The sequence below is a fragment of the Megalobrama amblycephala genome, linkage group LG3, assembly GCF_018812025.1.
Source record: "Megalobrama amblycephala isolate DHTTF-2021 linkage group LG3, ASM1881202v1, whole genome shotgun sequence".
Lineage (NCBI taxonomy): Eukaryota > Metazoa > Chordata > Actinopteri > Cypriniformes > Xenocyprididae > Megalobrama > Megalobrama amblycephala.
In genome coordinates, this window is record NC_063046.1 from 9,107,619 (window position 1) to 9,134,851 (window position 27,233).

The window sequence follows — 27,233 nt, forward strand, 5'->3', positions numbered from 1 at the left end:
ATCGGGGTAAATAGGCTGTGGGGGGAGCAGGGCTTGCCGGTTGGGTGGGAAGCTGAAGGTTAAGTTAACCCATCCCAAACTCCTACGGCAGGTGCACGTGTAATTGTTCGCTCAGAGGATGGGACAAACCCAGCGGACCACTTAATGAAAGAACGAGTGAATATAAATGAGGTTTTTGGGGACAGGAAAGTGCTCCAGACTTGACCTGATTCCGCTTCAGTCTGCTAGATCCCTGCTGCTCGAGTCTCTGAGCTTTAATGATGATAGTAGCACCTGCTACAGGATGTCTGTCAGTGTGATTTTTGTTGCCCTTAAAGTCCCTGTAAACCGGAAGTTGCAACCATCTTTACTTTAGTTTTGTGACGTATTTCCAAGTGAAACAGAGGGGAGTGGTTAAGGATATTCAACCCAAGCCAGAGAAGGAACGCCATTCCAGAGCAGAAGCAAATTTTCAGATTTTGATTAAAGATTACCATGACAAACACTTGTTTTTTATTATTTACTTGCATGGATTAATTGTTCACCACAAGACTCGTAATGTGTGCTAATAAAGTAAATAGGGTCAATTTTGATTTCATGACAACTTTAACGCAAGGTGTTAAGGCCCGTTCACACCAAGAACGATAACTATAAAGATAACTATATTTGCGTCCACACCAACAAACTATAACAGTCTGTTTATTCTAAGTGTGTACAACATGTTTTGTTTTTGCTGTTCATGTTGCATTTACACGGCTTTAACCAGCAGATGTCCTCAGCATGCTATGTTTCGAGTGAATAGCTAGTGTAATCGATCTAATCTAACAGTGAATTTAGCCAACAAAGTCAGAAAAAGACAATGCCTAGACTTTTTCACTGCAAGCAAGACAATGTTGTCGAAACTAGCACTGGATATCTGAGGTAATTTCATGTTACACTGAGCCTGGCATAATGATCTCATCGTTAATACTTCTCACCATTTATTCCGAGGGTATGACCGATTGTTTTCCATACATCCATTTTCTTTAAAGTATCCTTGACTTGTCAAATAGTGGTGAATTTTTCTGGACCTCTGCGTTTAACTTCTCCGCAATGTTGTCTGCCATTTTAAATGCGCAAGCCCTTAAATTAGAATGGATTCTGATTGGCTGTCAGTGTTTTATCGTTCAACACCTGAAAAAAAATTGTTCTGAAAGTGATCACAATGATATTGTTCCTCTATATCATTATCGTTATAGCTGTGGCGTGGGCAGTGCTATTCTTTTATATTTAGATCGATTTTTAGAACTATATCGTTATCTTTATAGTTATCGTTCTTGGTGTGAACGGACCTTTACACTGAATATAATCTTACTTGTCAAGCTGTTTCAATAAATTAAATATTTTAATAAACACAACTTGAAACTGACAAGTCTTACAAAAGTATTAATTATTCTACATTGGAATGCATCATATATATTTTTGATTATAATTGTAATTATAAAACCACATTTGAATGCAATGCAACACTTACTTTGTAATGCAATAATAACGTAAAATTATATCAAACACTGATGTACTTGTTGACCATATGCTGTGATGCATCATTCTCTTTAAATGTTGAACAATAAATGTGCGTATTGTTATAATGTATTATTGTGCTTTGGTTACTGCTATATAAAAGAACATTCAGTTAATTACAATGTGCATTAAAAGGCATTATATTAATACTTTTATAATGCATTACATACACATACACACACACAAAAAAAAAAAAAAAAAAAAAAAAAAAAAATCACCAAACCTTTTCTACAAGGATCTGCCTATGATTACCCAGAACATGCTGATTTATAAAAACAGGATAAGTACATGACTACTTAGGCTCTTTTCTTGCAAACCAAACTGCTTTGACTCAGAATGGCAGCTGATCTAATGACACAAACATAATATTAATTCACAGTAACTCTTGTGTGTGGCTTCACCACAGCAACCACTATAAGTACACACAGTAGAAAAAAATTATTTGTGCAAATGGTTATTTTTGTTGGTTTTTACAAGAGTGATCTGACAGCACTATAATAGGCAATTCAGTATGATTACATATTTACATCATGTGTGTGAATAATAGTCTATGGTGTATGTTGTGTAATTCTTTCAGAAACCTATATCTACATAATTCCTCACCTATATTATTATTGAAGTGTTAGGTTTAGGCCACTGATTAGATGTGTTTATTTGAATTTAAAGAATTAGTCATATTTGTTGCCTTTGGTGTATTTTTTCATGCATTTTGTGGTTGAGCATTTTTGCTTTTAAGCTACTTTAAATTCACACAAATAATTGGAAATGACAATGAGCATTGATGGCAAAGCATTACAAGTCCCAGGTGAGTTCCCAACAGATGGCAAAAAGAGACCTTTTACAATTGACTCTCATTTGCATCACACTCATTTTGTTTAGAAAAAGAACTCAGAGGAGACAAAAAACATGCAGAAAATATCCAGCTGTGACTGTGAGCAGCAATTCTAGATTCCATCTGAACAGGAACTGACCTTTTATACAATGCGAACAACTCACGATTGAAGCCTTTATTTACACTTGTACACGTACGCGTAAACACAACACGCACAATGGGCGCGTACAGATAACCTGTCACTCATATTTCATTTGGCTGTTTTCCGCAATCATTTTTGGCAACTGTTCCTAAAGGACATTGTCTTGCATGATGATATTATTTGGATAATTGTATGCCTGGACCTTTCTCATCATTGTTTGATCACATAGACGTTGATGAGAATCACTGACAGTGCTTCTTGTTTTTGTTCATGCTGTACAACAATTCAGTGACCACATCTACAAAAATACACAATAAAAGAACCACAAGTCCATACTATTCATGCTGTATCCCAATTCTGCCATACGATAGCTTTATGTGTCCATTTTGTGATAATAGTATACATGACAGGACATGATGAGCGAGAGTCTTGTTTTTAATGATTTCAAATTTCATTTTTAATTGAAATAAAGCATAAATAGAATAAAATATAAATATTAGATAAAAAACTTAAATTGTTGCCTTGGATGCTAACTAAAACAAAATCATTTTAAAGGGTTAGTTCATTCACGTTTTAGCTTCAGCGAGAACCATTGAGGTTCATTCTTGTGTTACGCAGCACGTTTGAGCTTCAGCGAGAACCATTGAGGTTCATTCTCGTGTTACGCAGCACGTTTGAGCTTCAGCGAGAACCAATGAGGTTCATTCTCGTGTTACGCAGCACGTTTGAGCTTCAGCGAGAACCATTGAGGTTCATTCTCGTGTTACGCAGCACGTTTGAGCTTCAGCAAGAACCATTGAGGTTCATTCTCGTGTTACGCAGCAGGTTTGAGCTTCAGCAAGAACCAATGAGGGTCATTCTCGTGTTACGCAGCACGTTTGAGCTTCGGCAAGAACCAATGAGGTTCATTCTCGTGTTACGCAACATGTTTGAGCTTCAGCAAGAACCAATGAGGTTCATTCTCATGTTACGCAGCATGTTTGAGCTTCTGCAAGAACCAGTGAGGTTCATTCTCGTGTTACGCAGCACGTTTGAGCTTCAGCAAGAACCAATGAGGTTCATTCTCATGTTACGCAGCACGTTTGAGCTTCTGCAAGAACCAGTGAGGTTCATTCTCGTGTTACGCAGCACATTTGAGCTTCAGCAAGAACCAATGAGGTTCATTCTCATGTTACGCAGCACGTTTGAGCTTCTGCAAGAACCAGTGAGGTTCATTCTCGTGTTACGCAGCACGTTTGAGCTTCAGCGAGAACCATTGAGGTTGATTCTCGTGTTATGCAGCACGTTTGAGCTTCAGCAAGAACCAATGAGGTTCATTCTCGTGTTACGCAGCACGTTTGAGCTTCAGCAAGAACCAATGAGGTTCATTCTCATGTTACGCAGCACATTTGAGCTTCAGCAAGAACCAATGAGGTTCATTCTCATGTTACGCAGCACGTTTGAGCTTCTGCAAGAACCATTGAGGTTCATTCTCATGTTACGCAGCACGTTTGAGCTTCAGCGAGAACCATTGAGGTTGATTCTCGTGTTACGCACCTCGTTTGAGCTTCAGCAAGAACCAATAAGGTTCATTCTCGTGTTACGCAGCACGTTTGAGCTTCAGCGAGAACCATTGAGGTTCATTCTCGTGTTACGCAGCACGTTTGAGCTTCAGCAAGAACCAATGAGGTTCATTCTCATGTTACGCAGCACATTTGAGCTTCAGCAAGAACCAATGAGGTTCATTCTCGTGTTATGCAGCACGTTTGAGCTTCTGCAAGAACCAGTGAGGTTCATTCTCGTGTTACGCAGCACGTTTGAGCTTCCAGAAGAACCAGTGAGGTTCATTCTTGTGTTACGCAGCACGTTTGAGCTTCCAGAAGAACCAGTGAGGTTCATTCTTGTGTTACGCAGCATGTTTTAGCTTCTGCAAGAACCAATGACGTTCATTCTCGTGTTACGCAGCACGTTTGAGCTTCAGCGAGAACCAATGAGGTTCATTCTCGTGTTACACAGCACATTTGAGCTTCAGCGAGAACTATTGAGGTTCATTCTCGTGTTACACAGCACATTTGAGCTTCAGCGAGAACCAATGAGGTTCATTCTCGTGTTACACAGCACATTTGAGCTTCAGCGAGAACCAATGAGGTTCATTCTCGTGTTACGCAGCACGTTTGAGCTTCCGCAAGAACCAATGAGGTTCATTCTCGTGTTACGCAGCACGTTTGAACTTCCGCAAGAACCAATGAGGTTCATTCTCGTGTGTTACACAGTACGTTTGAGCTTCTGAAAGAACCAATGAGGTTCATTCTTGTGTGTTACGCAGCACGTTTGAGCTTCAGCAAGAACAAGTGAGGTTCATTTTCATGTTTCGCAGCACGTTTGAGCTTCAGCGAGAACCAATGAGGTTCATTCTCATGTTACGCAGCACGTTTGAGCTTCAGCAAGAACAAGTGAGGTTCATTTTCGTGTTTCGCAGCACGTTTGAGCTTCAGCGAGAACCAATGAGGTTCATTCTCGTGTTACACAGCACATTTGAGCTTCAGCGAGAACTATTGAGGTTCATTCTCGTGTTACGCAGCACATTTGAGCTTCAGCGAGAACCAATGAGGTTCATTCTCGTGTTACACAGCACATTTGAGCTTCAGCGAGAACCAATGAGGTTCATTCTCGTGTTACGCAGCACGTTTGAGCTTCCGCAAGAACCAATGAGGTTCATTCTCGTGTTACGCAGCACGTTTGAACTTCCGCAAGAACCAATGAGGTTCATTCTCGTGTGTTACGCAGTACGTTTGAGCTTCTGAAAGAACCAATGAGGTTCATTCTTGTGTGTTACGCAGCACGTTTGAGCTTCAGCAAGAACAAGTGAGGTTCATTTTCGTGTTTCGCACCACGTTTGAGCTTCAGCGAGAACCAATGAGGTTCATTCTCATGTTACGCAGCACGTTTGAGCTTCAGCAAGAACAAGTGAGGTTCATTTTCGTGTTTCGCAGCACGTTTGAGCTTCAGCGAGAACCAATGAGGTTCATTCTCATGTTACGCAGCACGTTTGAGCTTCAGCGAGAACAAGTGAGGTTCATTTTCGTGTTACGCAGCACGTTCGAGCTTCAGCAAGAACCAGTGAGGTTCATTCTCGTGTTACGCAGCAGGTTTGAGCTTCCGCAAGAACCAATGAGGTTCATTCTCGTGTTACGCAGCACGTTTGAGTTTCCGCAAGAACCAATGAGGTTCATTCTCGTGTGTTACGCAGCACGTTTGAGCTTCAGCAAGAACCAATGACGTTCATTCTCGTGTTACGCAGCACGTTTGAGCTTCAGCAAGAACAAGTGAGGTTCATTTTCGTGTTTCGCAGCACGTTTGAGCTTCTGCAAGAACCAATGAGGTTCATTCTCGTGTTACGCAGCACATTTGAGTTTCAGCGAGAACCAATGAGGTTCATTCTCGTGTTACGCAGCACGTTTGAGCTTTAGCAAGAACCAATGAGGTTCATTCTCGTGTTACGCAGCACGTTTGAGCTTCAGCAAGAACCAATGAGGTTCATTCTCATGTTACGCAGCATGTTTGAGCTTCTGCAAGAACCAGTGAGGTTCATTCTCGTGTTATGCAGCACGTTTGAGCTTCAGAAAGAACCAATGAGGTTCATTCTCGTGTTACGCAGCACGTTTGAACTTCTGCAAGAACCAGTGAGGTTCATTCTCGTGTTACGCAGCACGTTTGAGCTTCAGCGAGAACCATTGAGGTTGATTCTCGTGTTATGCAGCACGTTTGAGCTTCAGCAAGAACCAATGAGGTTCATTCTCGTGTTACGCAGCACGTTTGAGCTTCAGCAAGAACCAATGAGGTTCATTCTCATGTTACGCAGCACGTTTGAGCTTCAGCAAGAACAAGTGAGGTTCATTTTCGTGTTACGCAGCACGTTTGAGTTTCAGCGAGAACCAATGAGGTTCATTCTCGTGTTACGCAGCACGTTTGAGCTTCTGCAAGAACCAGTGAGGTTCATTCTCGTGTTACGCAGCACGTTTGAGCTTCAGCAAGAACCAATGAGGTTCATTCTCGTGTTACGCAGCACGTTTGAGCTTCTGCAAGAACCAGTGAGGTTCATTCTCATGTTACGCAGCACGTTTGAGCTTCTGCAAGAACCAGTGAGGTTCATTCTCGTGTTACGCAGCACGTTTGAGCTTCTGCAAGAACCAGTGAGGTTCATTCTCGTGTTACGCAGCACATTTGAGCTTCTGCAAGAACCAATCACGTTCATTCTCGTGTTACACAGCACGTTTGAGCTTCAGCAAGAACAAGTGAGGTTCATTTTCGTGTTTCGCAGCACGTTTGAGCTTCTGCAAGAACCAATGGGGTTCATTCTCGTGTTACGCAGCACGTTTGAGTTTCAGCGAGAACCAATGAGGTTCATTCTCGTGTTACGCAGCACGTTTGAGCTTCAGCAAGAACCAATGAGGTTCATTCTCGTGTTACGCAGCACGTTTGAGCTTCAGCAAGAACCAATGAGGTTCATTCTCGTGTTACGCAGCACGTTTGAGCTTCAGCAAGAAACAATGAGGTTCATTATCATGTTACGCAGCACGTTTGAGCTTCTGCAAGAACCAGTGAGGTTCATTCTCGTGTTACGCAGCACATTTGAGCTTCAGCAAGAACCAATGAGGTTCATTCTCATGTTACGCAGCACGTTTGAGCTTCTGCAAGAACCAGTGAGGTTCATTCTCGTGTTACGCAGCACATTTGAGCTTCAGCAAGAACCAATGAGGTTCATTCTCATGTTACGCAGCACGTTTGAGCTTCTGCAAGAACCAGTGAGGTTCATTCTCGTGTTACGCAGCACATTTGAGCTTCAGCAAGAACCAATGAGGTTCATTCTCATGTTACGCAGCACGTTCGAGCTTCTGCAAGAACCAGTGAGGTTCATTCTCGTGTTACGCAGCACGTTTGAGCTTCCAGAAGAACCAATGAGGTTCATTCTCGTGTTACGCAGCACGTTTGAGCTTCCGCAAGAACCAATGAGGTTCATTCTCGTGTTACGCAGCACGTTTGAGCTTCAGCAAGAACCAGTGAAGTTCATTTTCATGTTACGCAGCACGTTTGAGCTTCCGCAAGAACCAATGAGGTTCATTCTCATGTTACGCAGCACGTTTGAGCTTCCGCAAGAACCAATGAGGTTCATTCTCGTGTTACGCAGCACGTTTGAGGTTCAGCAAGAACAAGTGAGGTTCATTTTCGTGTTTCGCAGCACGTTTGAGCTTCAGCGAGAACCAATGAGGTTCATTCTTGTGTTAAAAAAAAATGACAAAAGCACATAAAATTACTAAAACTAAACATTGTAATGAAAACTAAAAATATAAAAAATAAAAGCTAATTCAAAATATTACTGTACTGTTATTTATTAATAATAAAATATCACTATTTCTTTAAAGCAGTATCATTTCACAATACATGTTCATTTTGCTGCACCACTGTGAACTGATGACCCTGACATACAAAACTTTAATAACCATTATGGTTTTCTCTCTCTTTCTGTGTTTCTCTTTCAGATGTGCAGCATATTAAACGGAGGGACATTGTTCTGAAGAGGGAGCTTGGTGAGGGAGCTTTTGGGAAGGTGTTTCTGGCTGAATGTTACAACCTCAGCCCCACCAAAGATAAGATGCTGGTGGCTGTGAAGGTGAGGCATGATTTTTCAGTTAAAAGCACCTTCTTTGACCTTTGCTTTACTCTTGACTTTTTTTCTGAATAGAAGCACTCCTCCTGTGCACTACAATCCATTACCAGGAATGTGCATTATGAAAGTAAATGCACCTTCCTGGTCTTATTGCACAAAATTCATCTTAAAAAAGTCTTCGAAATCTTTGAACAAAAAGAAAAACTTTGAAACAGCTTTACTTTCAGCTAGATTTTGTCATACCTACTTTTGACAATCCAGTCAGTTCTCAATGGATAAAATCAAGCACCAGTAGAGAAAATCTATCTTTTTCTTGTTTAATCCAAAATAATTGTGAATACTGTTTTTTTTTTTTTTTTTTTTTTGTGTGTGTGTGTTCTTACTGGTTCTTAATTGGTGGGTTGAAAGTCTAGCAACCCAAAGAAGAAATTAGTTAAAGGTAAAAAAGCAAACAAACAAACAAAAAAACATTGTTATATACAAAAACACAATGCAACTAACCATATATTTGTGCATAGTCAGGATCAGTGTTTAGGAAACTACTTTGCAGCCATACAAGCTTCTATATTATGGCCAAAACTGCTAATAAAAAACCTGTTGTACACAATCTCCTAAATGATTCTGTCATCTGATTGATAATTTATGCTTTTTACCATGTAAAGGGCCTTTTAGTATCATTTTAAAAATGCCCCCCTTCAGGTTGTGGTTCATGTGTCTTTTTGCTGTGAGAATAACCTGTACATAATTTTAGTAATATTTCAAGATGTACACTTACACAAAACTAAAGAGCTTTGATTAAAAAAACAAGGCATTTAAATATGATTTTAATAAACCATTGTTGGGAGACATAGCGGGTCAGATGATATTTATATGCCTTTTATATAAGTAGTCTGCTATAAAGATCTCATTAATTTGCAATTACAATTGTATATTCATCTTACTTTTTGGCCATATAAATATCCTCCCAAAATGTTCTACTATTATTTCATATTTCAGGCTTTACAGGATAACATTAGAACAACTTCTTAATAATATCATTTATCCACTGGAAAGCACTCTCCACATCTGAACTTCCTCTTTTAATTCGATGTACTGCCTCACCAGAGCCCATTGAAGCTATTACATCATAAAGATAACTGTGGAAAATGCTCCAGTATCATGAGGATATCTTATGAAGCCAGGGCTGTCAGGCCAGTTCCCCCGGCAGAACGCTGCAACAGAAAGACAGCGCGGGAGGACTGTGTTGAGCGCATGGCGCTAACACATCCCCTGACAGAATGAGTGCTTCACCATCTGTGTCATATACGCCATTCACTGTCAATGCCTCCCTCTGCTTGTGTCAGAGAGATCAGGGGAATTCTGTAATTAAAATCAAATTGCATCATGTGTCGTTATCATTTAATCGGTAGGAGCAGGACTCACAATAAAATGGCTAGTAGCACATTGGAGGGCCTTGGAAATGGTTGTTTTTGTCATGCTATAAATACTTTGGTAAGGATATCCATCCTACCTGTGATTGTAAAAGTGGAAATACAATTACAAATACTACTTCAAAATATTGAAAATTTTTACACTACATTCAAATATTCTGAATATTAAACCCCTGCCAGACTAGTTTATGAAAGTGCAAATAACGTGCTGCAAAATAAGACATTAGATTGTGATTTATTTTTGTTTTTGTCCATATTTTATTTGAAATGTTAATTGTGCATTCCTCAATGAACTTAGCCTTTAAGGCTGTGACACACCAAGCTGAGGTCAAAGAACTAGCAGTGACAAATCCGTCTTGAGTTGTCGCCTCATGTTGGCTGCATTTGGGCCAAAAAGCTGCGTTTAGTATGTGCGTTCTGCACCTGCGTATAAGGAAATAACTGTCTATATCAGCAGGTATAAATGGTTTATATGCATCATTCAAAAAGAGAAACCAAAACTAGGGCTACTGATATACAAAATGTTAACAAAACAGCGCTTGCTTACCATTTTAAATATCAGTTGTGCTAATCACTTTCTTCATTCCTGCCAGCTCATGTTGTTATGAAAATATCTGCAGAATGTTCAGGTAAGATGACGTAAAATTTAGGGATGCACCGATACTGTGCTTGTGTACTCGTTCTCATGAAATCCTCTGATACCAACAACCGATACCACGCAGCAAACAGAGAGCAGAATGGATTGAATTATTAGAATGTTTATTATTGAATTATTAGAATGTTAAACAGATTAAATATTTACGCTTATATAGCTGCTGTGCATTAGCTGATAAACAAAACGTGGAGTGGATTGAGTGTGCGGCGGCACAGACGTGTGAGCTTGTCGAGCGAATATCCCTTTTTCAAAGTTCGGTCGGATATGGCAATAGCAAAGAAAGTAAAATGAGGAGCATATTACTAACATTAACTGACGGTAAAGAGAGAGAGAGAGAGAGAGCACTTCTGTTGCATGCACTTGATTTTCAAATGACACATGCGTCATTTGAATTAAAACTAAATTGTATGTGCAAGTAAAAACATGAACTGTTACATGATTTATGTACAACGAGTGCTTCCCTACATTATTACAGGAAGGCGGTACAGTAATCACATGACATTTTCAAGAAGTTTTCTGTGTGCAAACATCCGAAGCGCGCGCCCAGAAAGCTGCGTCTCAGTCCGCAAATAGTCTATTTAATTATGTCTTCTTGCGCTTAAACAAACAAATTCCCAGCAAATTATGTCAAAATGCCCGTACAGGCAAGTATCCTTGTGAAATATAGTCGGTTATGTCTTAAGTGAACGTGAACAGCTGAGAAAGAAAACGCATGTGTAACAGTACGTTGGATAAGTGCAGCTCTTAAAGTGACAGCAGCCTAATAAACCGTCTTCTGTCTTCAATGTTAATCTAACAACAAAACTCAGAGAAAATCGCTCACAGCTCTTGACTGGTTGAGCCCTGCTGGAGCAGCTCTAAATATTCACTGTGATATTAAATTAAAGATAAAATATGACTGAGCTGACATATGGAACACACCTCAAAAACAAGCCTGACAGATGCTCACTGACGGCTCAATGAACGACCGTCAGCTTGGTGTGTCATGGCCCTTAAACATGACACTGTTATGCCAAATTGTGTCACTGAACCACTTTTGTTTTTAAAAGTCATGCTTATGCCTTTTGTTGTACATTTTCGTCTCATTTCAGTTGATGGCAGACATCCTGAAATGCAATTAGGCATATTAGTTTAACCTCATTTCTCCTTGGCTAGAGGACAACTTAAGTAAAAACGTGGCATCCAACTCTCCCTCGATGCATCCTTTCTATCTCTCAGACTCTCAAAGATCCGACCCTGACTGCCAGAAAAGACTTTCAGCGGGAGGCTGAACTTCTCACCAACCTCCAGCACGATCACATCGTGACGTTCTACGGCGTGTGTGTGGACGGCGACCCTCTCATCATGGTGTTTGAATACATGAAGCATGGAGACCTCAATAAGTTTCTGAGGTAGTTATTTTTTACATTATACAAAGAACACTGCATGCTAAAGAACCAAGCTTTGTCTCAAAACTCAGATTAGCTACCTACCTGGTTAGCTTTTATTGGGAATTATACACCCTAGGCTCATTAGGAAAACATGCCAATACCCATATTTATACAATTCACTGTAGTTTCCAGCTCAAATGTACACTGAAGTTAGTGAAACACCAACAACCTTTCTTTTTCACACAAATTATGATTACAGATTATTGATTAAAGACTTATTTTTGCACGGTTCCTTGCACAATACTATGTTATGATCTTAAAATGCTTTTACCATAGCTCATGATTTGTAAACTAATACATTTTGACGTTTGCATCACATAACCAGCTTCATATGTGTGTGTTTTCTGAAGTAGTAAACATGTTCAATAGCTCACCTGGTGACCAAAGACTTGTAGGCACAAGCTAAAATGGCATGGCTGATTCAGCAAATATGTTTTGTCTTGTATTTGTTTTTGTTAACATGATCGCACAATAGAGCATTAACAAAGAACATTTCATTTCTGAATTGCCGCGGCATGTGGCCAGATTCACGTTCATCTTTTTGAGATAAAACACACTGGAAATTTCAGTTTAAAAGTGTTGCAATACGTGCAAGAAGTGACGTATCATTTTTGTAGAAATGGCGACACAGGCATGCATTTCCAATGACCCTGGGTTGGAATTATAGGTTGCCTCCCTAAGCAAAGGCTATCTAAAATTATAGATAGTAAAATTATTCGAGCTCCTAAGATATCTATTTTTGGCCAAAATTTGTTGGAATATCATATGTATCTAATTTCATCATGCGCTGCAACAAGCACTGAAAATTTCCATTTAATATGTTGGATGGAGCCAGGCCAGAGGAAAATGTTATTGCTCACAGTTGCACAGGAGACTAAATTGAGTTCTGTTTATTTTTTTATTTTTTTATTGAAGTAACAACTTTGTCTCATGTTTCTCTTAAAATCTTAAAAGAAAAAAAAAAAAGGCACATTAATAATTTGACTGTTTCAAATATGAGGCACATAAGGTTGATAAAAATCAATAAGTTTAATATCGGTTACAATGCGGTTTATGTAGACAGCTTCTCGTGCAGGCATTAGATATTGAAACAGCTCACTAGGTTTTGAAACACAAAATTCTTAGGATTCAGAATGGCATTTTAGGACTGAACTTCAATGTATGCACGTCGCAAGGTGGATTGAGGCCATGCGAATTGTAATTTGCAGGGGAGAACTGTGAAAATATAAAGGCAGATAGAGTTCTGGAGTGAGATGATTGTCTTGTGGGAGCAAAGAGAAGGGTGGTGATAATAAATTATTCTTTTGTGTAGTGAGAATTATTTCTTACACTTATGCAGATGGCCGGACTTGCATTTCAAGAAAAAAAAAAAAAATGATGAAATTCTTTTTTGAAAAGCTGCAATGATACAATTCTGGTGATTTTCATGGACAGCAAAAAGATTTTGGCAACAGACTCCAGTGAGGCTTCATGCAGATGATATGCGTGTTGAATTAAAAAGATTTAGCGAGAACTTCACGCAAGGCATACTAGACGACAAGTCAGTGTACATAATTTGGGGAACATTGCACAACAGTGTAATGCGTAGTTTTTCAGCAGCCTTGGTTCGGAAAGTTTTTCTTCCTCCATAATTCTTCAGAAATATGTTTCAAGTCATTATGTAACCAACAAATCCCAACTTGTGATTCAACTTAGAGTTGGTTGTTTGGTTCATGACTCACAAGCTTTGATTAGAATCAAAAAAGTTACACTTTATTCCGATGTTCTACTTTAGACATTCTACTAACTTTGCAACTATATGTCAACTAACTCTCATTAGAGTATTAAAGTGTTAGTTCACCCAAAAATGACTCACCCTCATGTAGTTCCAAACCTGTAAGACTTTTGTTCATCTTCGGAACACAAATTAAAATCTTTTTGATTAAATCTGAGAGGTTTCTGTCACAAATCTCTCAGATTTCATTAAAAAGATCTTAATTTGTGTTCCGAAGATGAACGAAAGTCTTAAGGGTTTGGAATCACATGAGGGTGAGTAATTAATGACAGAATTTTCATTTTCGGGTGAACTAATCCTTTAATAGACTGTCTGCTTAATATCTGCTAACACTTTATTTTGATGCTCCCCAACAGACATTCTACTGACTGTAAGTAATTTTGCATGTACATGTCAACTTATTCTACTAACCCAAACCCTAACAACTAACCCAAAGTAACCTAAACTTACTTGTAGTTAGTAGAATATCTAAAGTGGCCCATTGAAATAAAGAATAACATCAAAAAGATTTTTGAAATGGTAAAACCTATGTACAAAGTAAAGACTATGTATGTAATTGAATCATAAATGATGATACATTATAAAACAAATTACTAAGTTGTTGATTATACACTACCATTAAAGTGATAAAGTGACAATAAAGACTTAAGTTGCAGCACAACTGATTTCAACTTTGATCAGAAATGTTTCTTGAGCAGCAAATCAGCATATTAGAATGATTTCTGAAGGATCATGTGACACTGAAGACTGGAGTAATGATGGGGATTATGGGTATTGTAGTTCTTCACCGGGAATTTGGCAATTGAATTAATATTTCCCAAAATGGCTTCTACAGAATCACCTCTTTAGACACATCGAATCTTTTTGAATGTTGTTAAAAATCAAGTTCTTTATTGAGAAAATTAACGGGATTCTTTTTTTATTCCGGAACCAGACTGTTGCATTCTAAAGCAGAGTTGTCCCTTGGATTGTTAGCTCCCTGATTGTTAGCTCTTCACCATACAGTTGAAGAGCACGCTGCTGAAGAGGCACTGACCAGAAGAGATGCACAAATTACAGTCGAGCTCTTTTGAACAGCCACCTTATGCAAATGCTGCTGCAATCAGACAAAAATCGTTTTCCCTGAGTGAAGAGAAAATCGAAAAAGTTAACTGAATAGGTGATTTTATTTCACCGCACAGTTGAAGTCAAAGCACATCTTTCTTTGCCTTGACTTACTCACTTCAAATCAGACAGCTTTACAGGATTAAAGGATTAGAGGGGGAATTATTTTATGGAGCAATAAGGCGCTGCGTTTGAACATTTCGACCCTGTGCCCTTTTGCATTGATCCATAATCAATTTTCCCTGCTCGGATCCTAAACACAAGTAATTGCAAAAACCTGGACGTAGCTCAGCAGTGAAGGACAATTACTGCCAAGACTAACAAGTGTAACCAACATGACTTTCTCCCCACATTCAGAGCCCACGGTCCAGATGCCATGATCCTTGTGGACGGCCAACCGATGCAGTCGAACGGGGAACTTGGTCTCTCACAGATGCTTCATATCGCTACACAAATAGCGGCAGGCATGGTCTACCTATCCTCTCAGCATTTTGTGCACCGTGACCTGGCCACCCGCAACTGCCTTGTGGGTAACGGCCTGCTTGTGAAAATTGGAGACTTCGGGATGTCCAGAGACATATACAGCTCTGATTACTATCGAGTGAGTATCACAACAGTTTAATTAAGTTTTAATGTTTGCTATAAGAAACTTTTTATAGCTTCATTACATGTACCTTTCTGGACTTAAAAGTCCATACTTCTGGACCTAAAGTATAGGAATGTTCCGGGTTCGGAATGTTCTCTATATTGCCAGTATTTGTGGCTTAACCCTTAAATGCATACCTCGGGTCTTTAGTGACCCGGGACGTCATTCATTACCCTCCTCCTCATTCATTTTTTAAAGTTAGACATCAACCTTCTTGGTATTCCTCAATCAATTCATTATAAAGAATATAACAAGAAAAAAATCATAAAATTATAAAAGAATGCTTATTTTTGTATTCATTTTTTTGTAAAAATTGAGGTGTGTATGAGTGTACATATATTTTTTATATATTTTTAATCTTAGATGACAGAATAAGTGCAATTCACCTTTATTCCACAACATGGCAATGTCTGATACACAATGCTGAAGTGACGACTCATTCAGACAGAAAACTAAATAATAAGAAAAACATGAAATGGCTCAGCGATTTACTGCAGAACAAGTACTGAACATAATCAAATATGACTGTAACTGTTACTGGATTGATCTGGTGAAGCTGTTAGCAATCGAAATATTGATTTTGAAGATGTTGAAAATTATATAGTTTTGAGAATACGTTTGAGATCGTGAATGGGCTCATATTCGTGAACTCAAACATAAAACTACCCTATTATTTGCTGAATTTACTGGGAAATGAGTTCTGACGAGGACAGTGATGATGGCATAAAACATCTGCTCAAACGGAGCCCTTTCAAGCTCCAAAAGGTAACAAAATATGCTTTATTTTATTCTTATGTAATTGTTACTCTAATATCAGAGGAGTTTTATATTATCGCGGCAGGTAGAGACCCGAATATGTAAGAATGAGTGGCGAAACAGTCATGCATTTAAGGCTTAAAGGGATAATTCACCCAAAAAACTAAAATTCTGTCATTTTTGGGTGAACTATCCCTTTAATGCAAAACATAAATTATATTCACAGTAAGGCACTTTCAGTTAAAGTAAAATCCATATACTTAAAAACACTTATTAAAGGGATAGTTCACCCAAAAATGAATATCCCATGATTTACCTTAAGCCATCCTAGGTGTATATGACTATATTCTCTTTCAGAAGAACACAATCAGAGTTATATTAAAAAATATCTTTGCTCTTCCAAGATTTATAATGGGAGTGAATGGCGCTCCTGATTTTGAAGAACAAAAAATCCATCCATCCATCGTAAGAGTAATCCATACGGCTCCAGGGGGTTAATCAATAAGAAAAATATCCATATTTATAATTTATAAACTAAAATTACTAGCTTCCAGCAGACAGCTGTACACAAGTCAATTTGCGCCAAAAGAGTGACCTCTGACATTACGTATGACATAGGATATAGGTGAATCCTAAGCTTAGACATCTCAAATAAATAGGTCTGGGCAACAAACTCAACCTCCACTTCTCTTATATCAAAAAAAAAAAGTTTTGCTCTATCCTCTGTGCCTCCGCGTTCGTCGATACATCATGAGTCGGGTCAGAAGTTACTCTTTTGGCATAAGTCGATTTGTGTAGGCCATCTGCCGGAAGCTAGTTATTTTAGTTTATAAAAATTTAAATATGAATATTTTTATTACAAAAACCCATCGCTTCACTTCAGAAGGCCTTTATTAACCCCCTGGAGCTGTATGGATTACTTTTATGATGGATGGATGTGCTTTTTGGACTTAAATAAATCTCAAGCCCCATTCACTCCCATTATAAAACTTGGAAGAGCCAGGATATTTTATAATATAACTGTGTTCGGCTGAAAGAAGAAAGTCATATACACTTAGGATGGCTTGAGGGTGAGAAAATCATGGGATTATTTTCATTTTTGGGTGAACTACCCCTTTAAAGGGACAGACACAAAAATGAATATGGGAAATTCCATCATTTGCTTACCCTAATGTCATTTACAAACCTGAATGACGTCCTTGACTATTTTGAAATATGTCTCAGTGTCTCAAAATAACATTGGACCCCATTAACTTTCATTGTATGGACAAAAATAATAACAATAGCTATCTATTAGATCTAGTTAAATGCAAGGACAACAAAATCTTTCTCAGAGAGATTGGATTGTGGAGAAACTCTTTGCATTCTAGCCGGTCGTAAACTGAAGGTCTCACGGAGGCCAGAAACATCTTTATCAGCCACACATACACGCACTTGCGCACAGTCTGCAATATTGACGAAGCAGAGAGATTACGAAATTATTACCGCATTGGACACGTTCACTGTGTCGAGTGATTATAAATAGCGGATCCTGCCAAGCACGTAATCCACACATGGCGAGTCATATTGACGTTTGTTGTCCTCTGGGGCTCGAGCGTCTGGCCACAGCAATGGAGCATGACTGGAAGAGAGATTGAGGTACTTTCATCAGTGACCAATTCAACCGCCTTCGTCAAGATGTTATAAGTGGCACATCGACGTCCTGTCACCTAATGGCTTGCCGAGTATCTTTTTGCATGAGATGATTTTGATAACTCTGTTTGGAGCCGCTGATGGCTGTAAACAGATTCAGGGAAAATGACAGCACAGGCTCGATAGCTTGAATAAGCTGCAGATGTTGTCTTGGGTTTTCTTCACCACAAATAGCTGATTACACACTATAGTGAAAAGTGAAATGTACAGGTCACCCTGTCACTTGTTTTTTTTTTTTTTTGTGTACACCCTATAATAAATGTTTCCCAACCACTGCTTGTGCACTAGTGTGCTGTGACAGGTTTGTCAGGTGTGCCGTGGAAAAATATCAAATTCCAAAAAGATAAGTAAAAAATAAATGCTACAAACAAGATAACATCACACTGTCAGGCCGAAACCTATATATTTCGTCATTGTTCTATAAAATCTATACTATTGGTCATCCTTTACATCTATCTGTATGTAGGTTTTACAAATATTTAACCAATAAAAAGCATTCAAAAGAGGTTCGTAACTCCATTGGCTCCTCAAACTGTCAGTCAAACCGAATGTGCCACGCACAGTTTGGAGTCTGAGATCTCTGCTTGTTTGCAATGCGAGGGTAAATAAAGAACTGATGTTTGCTTAAGTACAACGCTTCCTTACTCAAGAAAAACTATGTCCATTAAGGCTAATGTTTTTTGTATTTGCTTTCTTGTAGCTCAGTGGTTAGAGCGTGGCACTAGCAATGCCAAAGGTCATGGGTTCGATCCCAGGGATTGCACATACTCAGATACAAATGTATAGTATAATGCAATGTAAGTCGCTTTGGATAAAAGCGTCTGCCAAATGCATAAATGTAAATATAAATTTAAATGTAAGAGCGGAGAATAGTCTTAGTCTTTGCCATCTAGTTGAAGCGTTCTGTTTTAAATATCCTGTGCATAGCGCTTCATCTTTTGTATCATGAGATTTTGATCATGAGATTTCAACAACAAGAAGACTAAGCGAATTTGTCATGTTGCTGGTCAAAAACCTCATAATTTGAGCTTGATTTTCATAGAATGTTAATATTATAATGACACGTGCAACTGTCTTACCGTAGCTATATAAAGCCACAATACCAACTTCGACGACATTGTTTACTTAAATATAAGGTTTCTGTCCGACAGTGGCGGAGCCAGGAATTTTTCATAGGGGTGGCCAGGCAGGGGCCGGCAACGAGTCTGGGGTGGCACAGAAATCTTCATCATTTCAACATAAAAATGAGTCTGACTATAAAGTACTGAACTGTGCCTACAACACAACTGAGTACAGTTCATTTGCACTTAATTAATTGAGAATTTTTCTTTTCTTTTTTTTGCGTTCCTCACTTGCAGGCATATTAACAAAGTGGCTCAAGCTATAGCTAAATTTCAACTTGTTCAGTCAGCTTGTTCTGGTTCTCAAAACCCCTAATAACTTGTTCTCCATTGTTGCATATCCATGGATGAGACATGCAGATAACTACATACTGTACTTCAAAAATTATTCTGTTTCAAAAATTAACCAAAAAGTAAACACTAAATTTCAAACTTTCCATATTGTCAAAATAAATAATTGCAACAGTTCTATCATACCTAAATTAAACTCAGTACAAAGACAAAAAATGTGTTCTCTTTTGAATTCCTATTTGCGGAAGCGGAAGTCAACAACACATAAATGCCAGAATGTAAAATTAATTATTTTATGCATTTAAAAGTGATAACTTTTGTTTGTACTTTATAAATGATTGCAAAATTAGCATCTTCTAAAACAAATGCACAGTTCTCACATTTATTTATGCATTAAAAACTTACATATCAGTTTGTGCCTTATATTGTGATCTGGCATAGCAAAATATTTTAGTCCAGAGACGTGTGACGCATATATCTCAAATAGGCCTACATACATGCATGCACAGTTCTAATGCAGCTTTAATCGCCTTTTTGGTTATTTCATGACTTAGCTAATAGACGACAGAACTACATTGCATGCTCGTAGTTTCTTTTGCGCTTTATTTATAGTGAGTAGCCTAATATACCTACAGCGCGCCGTATTTGCGCGTGATTGAAAAGTGCGCGTCTTGCAACCCACCAGTTGAGAAACATTAACGTAAGCTATATACAATGTGCGCCGTTCACTTGTTCTGCTGAAGCTCATTCGGCACCTGTATCATTTCCGCGCGCGTTTGACTTGCGCCTGGCGCTGAGGCGAAGCTGAAGTGCGCGTCTGAATAGTCTCCCGGTTTTTTGGGGGGTTTTTTTGTGGTCTTAAAGAGACGGTTCTGCATTTAAATAAACGCAATTCTTGTCAACAAAAAAAGGATACAGAAACAGTGGTTGTGAGCGGGGTGGCCAAAGGGGTGGCCACGCTTAGGCCAAGGGTGGCCACGGCCACCCCTGGCCACCCCCTGGCTCCGCCCCTGCTGTCCGACAGCGATGATATTGCTTTTGCTTTGTCATCACCGACATCATGACTTTATTGTGTTCCTACCTGACTTAAGCTCAAGTTTCACATTAAATATGAGTACTACTTTTATTATAAGATATAGTTTTTATATGCCATTTGAAGCAATGCATGTTTGTGCAATTTTGTATAGTGGTGTGCCGTGGGATTTTTTTACTTATCAAAACTGTGCCGTGGCAAAAAAGGTTGGGAAACACTGCTATAAATAAACCACTAATGTTTCTTTTCTGAACTCTAAGGCTGCGTTCACACTGTCTTAAGTCTTAATGCAGATCTGATCTTTTGACCATATCCGTTTTTTTTTTTGTCCCGCCTGTTTACATTCTAGACATGACTCGTATCCGATATCTGTGTTTACATTAATCCCCGCCCAAAGCTATTCTGCTGGTGATCACTTTTCTATGCGATGTGGTTGACCCTAGGGTTTTGAATGGCCATGCTACTATAATTATTTACATAATTCATGTCAGGTGGTACCTCAAGTTAAAAGCTGTCATGGATATTTGCAGTAAAAAATATGACCAAACAGACTAGCAGATCTACAGTTTGTTAGATCTAGAATTCTAAAGTAAAAGATTATATTTGAATGAATTCGACTAACAAGAAATGCAGAGAAAGAGAGATTGTGAGTATGAATTACCTGTGTCTGTACAGCATCTCTACATAATAGTAAAGCTATGAGTTTAATTACAAAAACAGCAAAGTTATCACCTCATTACTGAGAAATATAATGTAGCTTTCAGTAGCGACACTGTTTCGTTTATAAAATTCACAGAGCAGAGGTTGAAACAGTTTCTGTCCTCCTGAATGTTTCTGTGTGTGCACAATTTCTATATATAAAGTTTGCACCTCAATAAAAAAGCTGTGAGTTTTAGTGTGAGGACATAAAGCCACGTCATAATACAACATTAAAAAGCCATCTTTGTGGGCAAACGTGTCGCCCTTGCCTTGCGGTGACTTGGGATTCCAAGGGGAATCGGATATACATGTTTAGACGCAAGTCAGATATCAAGATAATGGACATGCATCTGATTTAAAACCACATTTAGAAATGGCTCAGAACGGATACAAAAAACAAAACAAAAAATGACATTTTTGTGTTTACACGTGTGTAACAAATCTGTCAGACGAGAGTAAAAAGTAGGATTTTTTTGTGCCAGTGTAAACGCATGTCTGTTTCTACATGAAATTCAGCCAAGTGTTTTAAATGGTGGGAGAAATCTGTTATCGGTCATGGATGCATGAATCTGTTTCCCCTGTTTCTAAGTATAAAATTCTAAATGCCCAGAGAGTAGCTCTAGTGGGGCTGTAATCCATTCTCCACCATGCTGCTTTGCTCTTCATACCCATAATCCAATCTAGCCCTCTACCACTGAGCCACAGACTAGCCGGTAATCCAGTTTACAAACTACCAAAATAAAGAAAAAACATGTTGACTTCTTCCTGAAACCCACACTATACTGAAAGAATGGAAATATGGTCAATCAGCAGAGAGATTCTTCTTTTTTTTTCCACTTTCAGTTGTTTTTTTGTATTTCCTCTTGAGCTTATCAATTTTCACCATGCCAGGCTTAATTGCTCCCGTCTCAACCACAAAGCCCAAGGTGATACAGTGGATTGTGGTTTGAATGATTGCTTAACCAATTTTCGTTGCTCGTCTTAATGAGGGATTTGAAAGTAATTTACATTATTTAAAGGCCAGAACGTTTGTGCGTCTCCTGTAAGTCTGTTTTTAAGATCATTGTTACTCAGCTAGTTTAAATTAGCCATTAACCATTAACACAAATATATCCAGTAACTCTAATCCATAATATATATATATATATATATATATGTGTGTGTGTGTGTGTGTTTATATGTAAAAAGTTACTTACAATTTGCATTTTAATTCTATTTATAGAGCATCCTGTTTGCAACCTCAGTTCAAATTTGAATCTAAAAGTCAACCTCAATTCAACTCTGAATGGCGAACAACTGTGTAAGACACTGACTTTTTAGAGATCTTTGTACATAAAACTTGCTGATTACAGGACATTTTTTATTTAGCTACGCTTTCAGATGTACAGTATTTTTTTAGTAAAACAGTCATCTGAAACATTTTGACTTTTGTTTCATACAAAAAAAAAATCTAATATCACAAATGAGGTGCTTTCACAGCAGGGTACTCCAATGAAATGATATGAGAAGGATCTGCAATCTGTATAATACAGCTTTTTATTTCACTACTACATCACTAGAATTTTCTTAAAAGAGAACAAGTCAGAATTTAAATGAGAAAATAGAGCAATGATTACTGTGATAAGGCACTCCATTGGATTTCTGTAACAGGACATTCTTTATTAGGGCCCGAGCACCGATGGTGTGAGGACCCTATAGTAATTTGCTCGGTCAATTCTTCTTCTTCTCCGAAATGAATTGCATTTTTGAGGGCCTAAACATGCTCGAAAACTCATGAAACTTTGCACACGTGTCAGAAGTGGTGAAAATGTACGTCCAATATGGGTTTCAGAATTAGGTGTGGCAAAATGGCTCAATAGCGCCACCTACACAATTTCAATTAAGCACCTTTTGTGCTATGTTTCACGTACAGGTATGACATTCGGTAGACAAATGTAACAGCCCAATACCTACAAAAAAGTTCCTGGGTGCAAATTCTGAAAACCCAACAGGAAGTGAGATATTTTTAATTTTCTCTGCAAAATATTTGCAGTTTTTGCCATTTCCAGATGTTGTACTTTAACAATCTCCTCCTAGAGATTTAATCAAATCAACATCATATTTGGTCAGTCTAATCTAAGGCCTTTGCGACGTTAAATTGCGAAGATCAAGAGTTTTTGCTGAAAGCAAAATTGATTTTGATTTTGAATTTTGATGTTTCGCCATGAAACAAATTTAGTTATAGTCATATCATCACCAGCTGGTAGCAGGAAGTGTGGCAAATACAAATGACTGACCTTGTCCTCCTATATTTATATACCTAAATGCATATTGCCCACCATGCTCTGTTTTCCTAAAGCCACCAGGTGGCGGTGGCATGGGTGCGAGGGCCCTTTCATCGCTGCTTGCAGCTTTAATTCTTTATATGTTTTTAATACAGTATGTATAACCCATCTGTTATCTTTTTGTTCATGGACACACCCAGATAAAGTACAAAATTTCACAAGTCATTGTTATGACAAGACACATTATTATGTCTTGTTGCAAAATAACTCAAATTAAAGACCTCTTTGGGTTGATTACCTTCTTGAGTTGACCAGGTTGAGCTGTTTCCACATTAGTAACTTCCAGAAACTTCCTGTTCACCCCATCATTTCACATCCTCACCTGACTAGCGCTTGCAATAAGAGAAGCAAAAATACAAATAAACAGACTCATTTACAGAGCACAGGCTGCAAAGGTTTCCGATAAGATATTGACCATATGCAGTGGACAGTAGTCACAGGAACCTATACTTGGCTAATTTCTAATGGGGAGGCAGACTTTCATTAGTCTGCTCTCTGCCAGCCGGAAGTAAGATCAATGTGATGGCACACAACAGAGGGAATAGTAATTACAAAGAGAATTCCACGCTGAGCTGGAAGGGCTCCAGCAATATCCAACAGTCCCGTGGACATTTCATGCCGGCACAACATGATGAATGAAGTGGAATTGATGTGAATAAGAAATAGATTTGAGAATAAGCCATTTTAATCGAAGCTGAGTGCACACACAATTATTGCATTACTGTTTAGTCAATTTGGCTACTACTACTAGTGGAGGACTTTATGTACTATTTTTAAGACTTGTTCTGTTATATAAGAGTCCCACATGTGCTGTGAAGAAGAACTTTCTGTCTGTTGCTTTCATTAAGGGCCTCTCAGATGGTCTGCCACCTATGGCTGCAGTAAAAGTAAGCGATTTTGCTTACTGCACCTTTTGAACATTGTGATCAACTTCTTTAGTTTGCTAGATGTTTGTTTTGTGTGTGTGCTGAAAAAAAAAAAAACATTGTGTTTGTACATAGTCTTGTCTGTGTAAATAGGAGAAAAAAGAAAGTGGATCGGACTGATTTACAGAGCACCAAAACACTCTAGTAACCAATCAGCGGTAGAGGGCGTATCCACTCATGATGGGGGAGGAGAGAGAGTGAGCCAATCAGCAGTAGGGGCGTGTCCACTCATTATGGGGGAGAGAGAGTGAGCCAATCAGAAGTGGGGCGTGTCCACTCATGATGGGGGAGGAGAGAGAGTGAGCCAATCAGCAGTAGGGGCGTGTCCACTCATGATGGGGGAGGAGAGAGAGTGAGCCAATCAGCAGTAGGGGCGTGTCCACTCATGATGGGGGAGGAGAGAGAGTGAGCCAATCAGCAGTAGGGGCGTGTCCACTCATGATAGGGGAGGAGAGAGAGTGAGCCAATCAGCAGTAGGGACATGTCCACTCATGATGGGGGAGGAGAGAGAGTGAGCCAATCAGCAGTAGGGGGTGTGTCCACTCATTATGGGGAGGGGGGAGTGAGCCAATCAGCAGTAGGGGGCATGTCCACTCATGATGGGGGAGGAGAGAGAGTGAGCCAATCAGCAGTAGGGGCGTGTCCACTCATGATGGGGGAGGAGAGAGAGTGAGCCAATCAGCAGTAGGGGCGTGTCCACTCATGATGGGGGAGGAGAGAGAGAGTGAGCAAGAGGGAGATTTGTAGAAAGAGAACACAACTTTTATCTTTTGACCAATTGCAGCTCCAAAATTCAACTTTTGATAGAAAATGTATGCGATGCTGTTATGTTTTTTTGTTCAAATTGGCCTTTAAAACCATTAAAGCACATGATCTCCCAGAGCACATTGATTATGCAATTCACAGCAAGTGTACTTATCTATCAGGGTCTGCAAAAGCAGAACGTAATACATCAATCTGAACCTTAAAATATAGAATTTATATTTCACTATTTCATTCCTCAATTCCAGATCAATTCCAAAATGCATGTATGTTATTGTGACATGTTGCATATGTATCTTGTTTTAGCTATTCAAAAGAGCTTTTCTTTACCAGTTAGAGCTAAACTAGTAGGCTAAGCTGTTAGTTTGATTACATAGAAAGGGAAATGTCATCCATACCACGCAAGATGTTCGTGAGAAATGCTTGATGTCTAATCTGTCTTCTAGGTGGGAGGTCACACCATGCTGCCCATTCGCTGGATGCCTCCGGAGAGCATCATGTACAGGAAGTTCTCCACAGAGAGTGATGTATGGAGCTTTGGAGTCATTATGTGGGAGATCTTCACCTATGGGAAACAGCCATGGTTTCAGTTATCTAATAATGAGGTAAATGTTCACAAAGCAGAACGTCAGTGTGAATATGTTCAAAAGGGGCAGAATGTCAGTGTGAATGTGACATTTTTAGAACATGAGTGTGATATCTACAGGAGGGGTGTCAAGCTGTCAAGAGATCAGGTTAGCATCTTACATCTTGCCACACAAAAAGTTCTGTTTGAAAACCTTGGGAGCCATCTACATAGACAGTATTAAGTAAAGATGGAACGATTCACTCAACTCACAAGGCAATACAATTCACGATACTGGTTTCACAATACAATTCTCTCACGAACAAAATGAGATTTAAAGGAGACCAGCGGTGTGTTCACAACCACCCTATAATGGTAAAAAGCCATCCACTTCTTTTTTTTAATCCCCATAAATCGTAAGCAGTGTCTCAGAATAAGCTGTTTGCAGTTTCTTTGCAATGTGACGTCACACTGCACAGGCTCCGCCCATGACCACTGATGGACTCTGCCCTATTAGCATAGGCCCCGCCCTGAGTGAGCTGTACACAGTCCACCATGTTTATCTCCTCGCCAGAGCGTTTAACAGCAGCATTCAAGTAAGAAATATATTCTCATTAAAGCTACTAAAGTTATTCAATCAAGAGCAATGAGTGATTTTATAATCCTTTAAACAATTAATGTCAAAAATTGTTTTCATGACAAATTTATTTAAACATATATTAAATAATTAACAGGTAAAGTAAATATAATGAATATATAAGCCAATATAGTGCATATATTTCCCCTCTAGAGTTCATTTCTCTAGTGAACTAACATGCCGTGGACACTAAATGACTTGCCTGAGGTAAATGTAATGCTACGTGAGATATTCTCAAGCTCTTTTGTTGATATTTATTGTCTTTCCGTGGTTCAAACACTGGCTGAGAGATTACATGTAAACATATCTATGCATAGATCGTCTGTTCTTCTTGTTCTGCGCTTTTTCCTGTTCTGGCGGTTAGCAAACAGTGTCGCATTACTGCGCGTGCCCCCTTCTGGATTGAAGTGTGAATTGCCTGTGACTGACTGTATTCGTCGTCTGACTGTATGTACCAATCAGTGACATCCATACCAGAATGGTCCAGGACGAATACATGTACCGTTACACCCCTAGTGACTAGGAAACAAAAACAATCTCTAGCATTAATTTTAATCGTGGCTTTTCTTAAAAAGAAACAAAGACGTGTGTGTGTGGAGCAAGTGGTGATTTGTTGTTGTCTCTCTAATTGTCTGCACACCTATTGGCTTAACACTAACTCCATTGTTGGGGGTAACATTACAAGTAACTTGAGTTTCATAATCAGATTACTTTTTCAAGTAACTAGTAAAGTAACGCATAATTTTTTTTCAATTTACAACAAAATATTACTTTTTCAAATAAAGTAACACAAGTTACTTTTTCACATTTGTTGACTGACAGCTCCTGTCACCATGTTAAGAGAAATAAAGTTCAGAGGTGTTGTGTGCGCTGTGTGAACATAATGGTTATTGTTGTTCTAGACTAAATGAATAAAAATAGTGAAATGCAATCAGAATTTTATGCAAACCTGTAATAATTACTTACATTAAATTACACAAATATACTTTATGCATTTAATCTCACTTTATTAACCAATGTCTTTGCTGCTGACCTTCAATGATATAATTCAACCATACTAATGAGTAAAAATTACTTTAGATTAGATTTAGAAATAAGAGCGTTGAACTTCCTCCTCCTGTATCCTATTCTTCTTTAATCCAGAATGGCAGCACAGCTGAAAGGTTTGTTTGAGCTGCGCCCTCTACTGTACAGATGTAAATATGCATTTCCTTCAGCCTGAGGCTTA

The 27,233-nt window shown here is 38.8% G+C and overlaps 1 protein-coding gene and 1 long non-coding RNA gene across 3 annotated transcripts in view; one reads left to right on the plus strand and one right to left on the minus strand.

Annotated features, from left to right (window-relative positions):
- The window catches only part of ntrk3b (neurotrophic tyrosine kinase, receptor, type 3b), a 153,839-nt gene that overhangs the window by 124,774 nt on the left and 1,832 nt on the right, over positions 1-27,233 (plus strand). Inside the window, exons 13-17 of one of the 2 annotated variants that reach the window (XM_048183729.1) lie at positions 8,033-8,163; positions 11,464-11,636; positions 14,911-15,154; positions 23,964-24,002; positions 25,250-25,408. In XM_048183729.1, coding sequence (XP_048039686.1) covers positions 8,033-8,163; positions 11,464-11,636; positions 14,911-15,154; positions 23,964-24,002; positions 25,250-25,408 — 746 coding nt within the window. The remainder of the gene's footprint in view (positions 1-8,032; positions 8,164-11,463; positions 11,637-14,910; positions 15,155-23,963; positions 24,003-25,249; positions 25,409-27,233) is intronic. The other variant, XM_048183730.1, reaches the window with a different exon arrangement.
- LOC125264442 overlaps positions 22,841-27,233 on the minus strand; it is a 33,821-nt gene continuing 29,428 nt past the window's right edge. Inside the window, exons 2-3 of the long non-coding RNA XR_007184082.1 lie at positions 25,202-25,368; positions 22,841-23,447 (exon numbers count right to left, since the gene is read on the minus strand). This is a non-coding gene — a long non-coding RNA (uncharacterized LOC125264442). The remainder of the gene's footprint in view (positions 23,448-25,201; positions 25,369-27,233) is intronic.